The 7,273-nt window shown below is 42.0% G+C and overlaps 1 protein-coding gene across 2 annotated transcripts in view; it reads left to right on the forward strand.

Annotated features, from left to right (window-relative positions):
* The window catches only part of kiaa1549lb (KIAA1549-like b), a 54,518-nt gene that overhangs the window by 20,377 nt on the left and 26,868 nt on the right, over positions 1–7,273 (forward strand). Inside the window, exons 2-4 of one of the 2 annotated variants that reach the window (XM_052063462.1) lie at positions 2,834–3,166; positions 5,703–6,176; positions 6,263–6,378. In XM_052063462.1, the coding sequence (XP_051919422.1) occupies positions 2,834–3,166; positions 5,703–6,176; positions 6,263–6,378 (923 nt within the window). The remainder of the gene's footprint in view (positions 1–2,833; positions 3,167–5,702; positions 6,177–6,262; positions 6,379–7,273) is intronic. The other variant, XM_052063463.1, reaches the window with a different exon arrangement.

Below are 7,273 nucleotides of genomic sequence, written 5' to 3' on the forward strand. Positions count from 1 at the left end.
GGGTTGACTTCTGAGAGAAAGTTATAAATTGAAAAGAAAAGAAAAATGACCGAAGGGGTGGAAAAAGGAAATATTTTCGAATATATTGTTTGAATATATTTATGCTTGCGGTGTGGACCTCTGCAGCATTTGTCCCACCTATGTCACTAGATAAAGTAACCAAAATATAAAAATAAGTTTTCAAGGTGATTAAGTACTCTTCAACACCACTGCCAACATAATCACAATAAGATGCCCTATGTGACAGTGTCAGTCATTATGTTACAGCAGAATTGCAGGTGCAGCTGTTGCATCTGTGTGCTGGTGTACCTAATGTTGTGGTCTGTGAGCTGAAGACTGCAGAGCGCTGCTTTATAGAGCAATCCATGTTGTAGTGTAATTACTCATACAGTGGTACCTTGCAATATGAGTGACCCGACTATGAGATTTTTGAGATGCCGAATACTATTCCTGCAGTCTCCAGGAATGTTGCGATATCTGTATTATACTGCCCCCAGTTGGTCAGGGCAGGCACACCATGGGGAGCAGCATAATGTCCAATGTATTGAAGCAAAAAAAAAGAAAAAAAAAGCAAAAGCTATATAATTCTTTAGCCTATAATATGATGTTTTATGAGAATCACTGAACTTTTGTGTGATATGCTGTGCAATTCATCCAAATTGTGTGATCTGTGCACTCAAATTTCAAGGTATGCAGCAGGCACATTATAGACTGTACAGCAGGGGTGTCAAAACTCATTTTTGGTGCAGGCCACATTTTAGTTACCGTTTCACTTAGAGGGCTGTTATGACAGAAACCAGACAAAGAAGTCAAGTATAACTGTTGATTTAACTATACTTTAAGTTACTATCATGAGGGGTTTGGTCAAAAGAAAATGCTTATAATTATTTATTACATACGAGAATTTTAACTTTTGGTCGACATTTTAGAAAGGATCATGGAAATTGACATGTTGGAGCTGCTTTGGCAGGCCACATAAAATAATGTAGCGGGCCAGATCTGGCCCCCGGGCCTTGCGTTTGACACCTGTGCTGCACAGTGTCTCTATATTCATTATATACAATGGTATCACATTTATGCTACTTTCAGTAAAGTGGACAACCATGAGCGCTTCTTGTCTTTCCTGTTAAAAAAAATTCCTGAAAATGTCATTGTTTATTTCCTTTGCGAAGTCGGCTCCAATCCCTTAGCTCTTCTCGGACCTTTTCTAACTGCACTTACTTTCCTTGAGTCAGCTCCACCGCCCCCCCCCCCCACCCCCTCGCCAAAACTATATTTATCTAATCACATTGCCCCCATCATTGGCCCGTTGTTGAAAAATCATCCTATAATCATCACACCGTCAGAGCAGGTGGCGAACCGTTGGTAGCCAACACCTCGGCGAGGATTGGCACGCGAATCTGTGTTAGCAGAGCGGGCGAGGTGCTGGAACGTCCGTTTCGTTAGTGACCTTATGACAGCTTTGAAGCAGCTCATACATTTTATGGTACTTAATGGATTCACACTCATCTAATTTTTTCAGATGGTCATACGGTGATAATCACATTTGACCGTCATATTCACTTAATCACAGATGGCAAATCTGCAAGTTCACGTAGCATGAAGGCGCTGTCGATGTTCACATGTTCACAATTCACGTAAAAGCAAATGAGGAAAGGCCGCTGGAGCACTTCTCTGAGGTCATGGTGACATTTAAAGATACTCTGGGTGTCATTGTATTGCCACGATATTTTCTCATTACAGTTGTAATGGAAAAAATATATATTGATACAAAGTAGAAACCTCATGTAGTTTTAGATTTTGTGCAAGTGATGTTAAATATACATGAAGCCAAGTGACTGCTTGATGATGTATATTTCACGCTGTATTCAAAGTTCCCTTTCAAACCCCATAATGTGCTGTGAAGGAGAGCTATCTGGATGCACTTCACCGTGCTGAGCGGATGGATGACGGATCTGTTGATGATTGGATGTGAATAAAAGCAGAAAATGGGGACCAGCATGAGAATAGTTTGGACTCCGAACTGGCCAATTGTCTCCTGCGCCTTTCTGATTATCGCTGTCATGTGAACGACAATTTCTGTCAGCGTTTGACCAAACACGCAGGTCTTACTAAAAATTAGTTAAACGTGGTCAAATTAGATTTACAATATACCGTATTTAGTGTATTTCGTCATGTTGGCTGCAGAGATGTTTTTGTATTTTTGCCAACATCCTGATTTGGTTGAACAACTGACTCGAATTGTGACTTCATTCACTTGTGGCTTGGAACGTATGACACACTCCACATCCATCTGTGACAGAATCAAAAGAGAAATTCTTTGGAAAAGGGCAGGAAATATGACATTCTGTGGTCTAAATCGTGATGGGTTTGTTAATTTAATCCCAATTTGTTGTTCATGCAGTTAAAAAAAAATCTTAAGCAAACATACAGTAGATGACAGCAAACGTGAGCAATTTTTTAATCTTGCCTGCAGTCTATTAGACTTGTCTGCTTGTATCAGGACCCGCCATAACCCTATAAGCTAAACCTTCGTAAGTCTGATTCCCTAAGAACGCGAGTCTCTTTGTAAATTGGAATGGCTGTGTATAACATCCTCGCGATAGCAGGACAAAATGCATTTGGATTTTTCTTCCCAAACCTTCACAGGTATCCAACCTGGTTAAAGCTAGCTGACAAGAACAACATCTGGCTCCTCGGTGCATTCTTGGTTTATTCGTACTTTCAGTTGGAACAGGATTTGAGCCACAAGAAGGCATATTGGGAAACTGTTCTTGAAAATAGCCCGGCTCTGGAATATTAACCTTATATTGCCTTTGTATTCTATGAACAGAAAAGAACACCTATGATGGTTCTGGCTCCTCGTCTTTACCGAGCGACCCCGCAGTCCCAGCTCCTCCTGCTCATCCTTCAGCTGACCAGCGGGTGCCTTTTGCGGCCCCCCACTCAGAGGCTGGCTCAGAATCTGAGGGGCAAGGCCTATCAGGCCTACCAGCCTTTTCATCTGTCTTATCTCTCATGGCGGAAACTGTCAAACACCCAGAGAGCCTTGGTCATAGTCGAACTTCCCCGACACTCTCCACTGATAGCAAAATCACTCGATGGCCTTCACACAGTTCCAGCCGAGACTCAGAGACGCCGTCTTCATCGTCCCCAGGAAGTTCATGTAAGAGCTTCTACACCACTTTTTGTTTTTTCCATGATGATGAATTGTGTTTTTCTTGAATGTCACACACATCCTCATCATCGCTGTCTCCAGCGGCTTCCTCAAGCGGTAATTATTGTGCCCATCTGCCTCTCAATGGATTTTTCCTCTCAAGTTCATGGAATGGTTCCTAGCTCTGTTCCACTGAATTAAACACTCACATCCATCCATTTTCTATACCGTTTGTCCTCAGTATTAACTGCGGGTGAGCTGGTCCTGATCCCAGCTGACTTTCGGCAATCGAAGCAGGGTACATCCTAGACTGGTTGCCAGCCAATGCCAGGACACATATTGCCAAACTAACATTCACAATCACATTCGCACCACTGTAAAATTTATGTCCAATCAACCGAACATTCATATTTTGGGAATGTAGGAGGAAGCCAGAGTACCAGGAGAAAATTATACATGCACGGGCAGAGCATGCAAACTCCACACAAGAAGGCTGAGAGTCGAATCTTGATGCTCAAAAATGTGAGGCAGACCATGAGGTCACCATGCTGCCCTAAACCATAAGGGTCACGCTGTCGTTGGCTCTTGCTTGGAAAGGGTTTTCCAATAAACTGGCCTACAAAGGTGTTAATCCGCAGTATTTTGTTCAGGTATCACAAATCATAACTGCACTGCACTGTCTCTTTACTCTCATCACCAGCAGTAAAACGGACAATAAATTGTAAGTACGAATTAATGAATCATTACTTGATAATGTCCAAGTAGTAAGTAGAGACACATCATTCACTCTATGAACAGTGTTAAATGAAAAGAACTCAGAAGCGCTCAGGATGCCTGGACTTCAAAATGAGCGTTGCGGATATAAACATGTTAACACACAATTGATAAGTTTCCTTGATTATTGTAAGCGTATTTCTGCGTAGTGATCAGACGCTGGTATCCTAAGAGACATAAGCGTGATTTACTTGTGATAGGTGGAAAAACTTGGCCTTAAGTCCCTTTCCTGATATCTCAATTTGAGTCTCACCTTTTCAGCCCGAGTGCACCAAGGCTTGAATATGGTGTCAGATTAATTCCACTGGCCGAGTCATAACTGTGAAGAGTGTAGAACCCAGGAGGATGACAAATGCGCTGGGGTCTTTTTCTCAAAAATGATGGGCTGTCTTTGAAACAGAGGTTACATAAGACATTATATTGTGTCATGAAGGAAGGACCACAATTCTCAAGTAATGAAAGGATCACTATGATGGGCACACCAATGAAGATTTACGGAAAAGTAATAAAAGCTTACCGGAATGAACCGAACCGAGTGGACTTGTTTCTTGTCCAAAAACCCGCATAGTGGTAACACCGCCAATGATGGGCAGCATACAGAAGTACTGAGCTATTAAGAGCTATTTTCAGCTTTGGCACAAAAGTAATGGCAGCATATCGAAAGTGGAGCACCACCAAAGATGAACCATTTTTATAGAAACACCTTTGAATCAGAAAATACAGCTTCTGGCTTTTATTTATTTTTTTAAATTCAAATTTAGCCGCAGATGGACCATCACAAGAACATCCAAGTTTGGACGATTGACAATTATGCATGTGCATATTTCAAATTGGATTAATCTAATAGTAATGTGAAGTGGTTGTTATTATAATTATTATTAGTAGTAGTTGTAGTTTTAGCAATTGCGGAAGATTCCTGCATATGAATGAGCTCATCTGAAGTAAAGTATATCTGGCTGTCACTCCTAAACAAGCATTAACCCGAGCATGAAACTTTTTCATTCATTCATTCATTCATTCATTCATTCATCTTCCGAGCCGCTTGATCCTCACTAGGGTCGCGGGGGGTGCTGGAGCCTATCCCAGCTGTCTTTGGGCAGTAGGCGGGGGACACCCTGAATCGGTTGCCAGCCAATCGCAGGGCACACAGAAACGAACAACCATTCGCACTCACACTCACACCTAGGGACAGTGTTCAATCAGCCTGCCACGCATATTTTTGGAATGTGGGAGGAAACCGGAGCACCCGGAGAAAACCCACGCAGGCCCGGGGAGAACATGCAAACTCCACACAGGGAGGCCGGAGCTGGAATCGAACCCGGTACCTCTGCACTGTGAAGCCGACGTGCTAACCACTGGACTACCGGGCCGCCCTGAAACTTTTTCATTGTATGGCAATTCGTTTTCTATTGTATTTTACTTCTTTTTTTTAATTGTTCTTTTTAGGTAGTTTTAAGTATCGATCTAGTTTATGTTTTAGTATTAGTTTTAGTTAAATGTATTTCTTGACTGACCTTCTGTTCGGCTGTACTGTACAATAATACTGAAATAAATACATTAGAAATTAAAAGCTCATATATGGAAGCAATTGACAAAGATGAAAACAAATGACATTTTCATTGGAATGAGAGATGGTTTTATAAACATGCACAGTTATTTCATTATGATTAACGAACATAACTTTGCTTCCGACATGCATCATCACCCAGTCTGGCCTAATCCACAGTACATCCCTCATGGGTAATCCCCCACACTGTTTGTCTTCTTATAGTGGCGGAGAAGGACAAGTTAACATCGAGAGTGTCTGCGCCCGCTGCTCCCAAAGAGGACGGACTATCCCCCTCTAAATCCACCAGAATGACTCCTCCTGGGCTCACTGAGAGGACATCTCAGGTATCACCTCTGACCGCTCAACAGGACACCACAACAGCCTCTGTGAAGCTCAGCACCACAAACGTGGCTGCTAGCACCACGACAAGAATGCCCCAGACTTCTACGCCTTCGCAACGAGTCACCACCACACAGTCCATCCCCACAACCTCGGTGCTGCCTGTGACCGTCTCCTGGAAAACAACCACTTTCGCAACCATCAGGACTCCATCGACCAGGAGACTATTCAACCCGCCCATTCTGAGGACGAACCCTCCAAGAGGAGGCACTACTGTCTTTGTCTCCCCTTTTACCACCACCACCAAAGCTCCACCTCAGCAGTGTAATATCACTGAAAGAATGTGGGTGAGAACAGGTAAATGTGATCATTGTTGATTTGTGTGTCATAGTTCACTTCTCAGATTTTTTTTCTTTATTCATCTCTACATTCTTGTGCCATAGTTGTGTCCATCTATGTGAGGAGGAACAGGCTGGATAGCATTCAGAGGCAGAATTTGCGTCGAGGACTCAGTCAAGGCCTCCAGAAAGCTCTGAATGATAGCTCAGCCCAAGCGCAGGTTGGATTCTCACTTAGTGCTATAAATGTGCTTTTTTTAAATCAGTGCGTGTAGAGTATATTTGAAAGAGTGGGTGCATACAGCTTCACGCGTACCTTCGGGTATGCGCAATCCAAATTCGTCACTCAGAAATGTTGCTCTGAAAAAGATCGAAAAGATTAGTCCTCTTTAAGGTCAATGCTGAACCTTGAAGAGTTGCACTCCTAGATGTACTGTATCAAAGACTTTATCCACAAAAGCTCTTTTTCTCTCTCTCTTTTTCTCCTGTTTCTTTTGAGCTCACCCGTATTGTCCGCACTAAAAGGCGCACCTAAAAGCATTACATTTTCTCAAACGCTGACAATGCACCTTATAATCTGATGCACGTTATATGGATCATTATTCTGATTTCTTGGATGTAGTATTTTAAATTGCTTTGAAGCGCTTTGTTGCAGCTGCAGCGGTTGTGAAAGTTCAACATAAATAAAGGTATATTGTATTGTATTCCCTTTAGCGTAGCTCCATCTAGTGAATGCATGATGAACTGCCGCCACTGTTGTAGCTTTGTGTAGTAGTTCTTTGTAGTTCTATGTGCTTTATATTGCGGTACACCCTATGTAGGTTAACAGTTTTAAAATAAGACATTCGTTGAAGGTTACTCCAAAACACCTTATAGTACAGAAAATACGATATATAGATACCCCAAATGAAGTGTCCAGTCTGTTCGGTGTGGTTTTAATGACTTTTGAATGAGTATGCGATATTAAAATATAATTCTGTTTTTCATTGTGATCGTCATTAGGGTTGGGCATTGTTTGAATTTGAAAGATTTTCGGTTGCAAACGATTCTTGATTTCAATTCCTCCGATTCAAGGGCATCAAAAAAGTTTAAATAACTTAAATAATTTGCGGTGTC

The sequence above is a fragment of the Hippocampus zosterae genome, chromosome 4, assembly GCF_025434085.1.
Source record: "Hippocampus zosterae strain Florida chromosome 4, ASM2543408v3, whole genome shotgun sequence".
In the NCBI taxonomy this organism is placed as follows: Eukaryota; Metazoa; Chordata; class Actinopteri; order Syngnathiformes; family Syngnathidae; genus Hippocampus; species Hippocampus zosterae.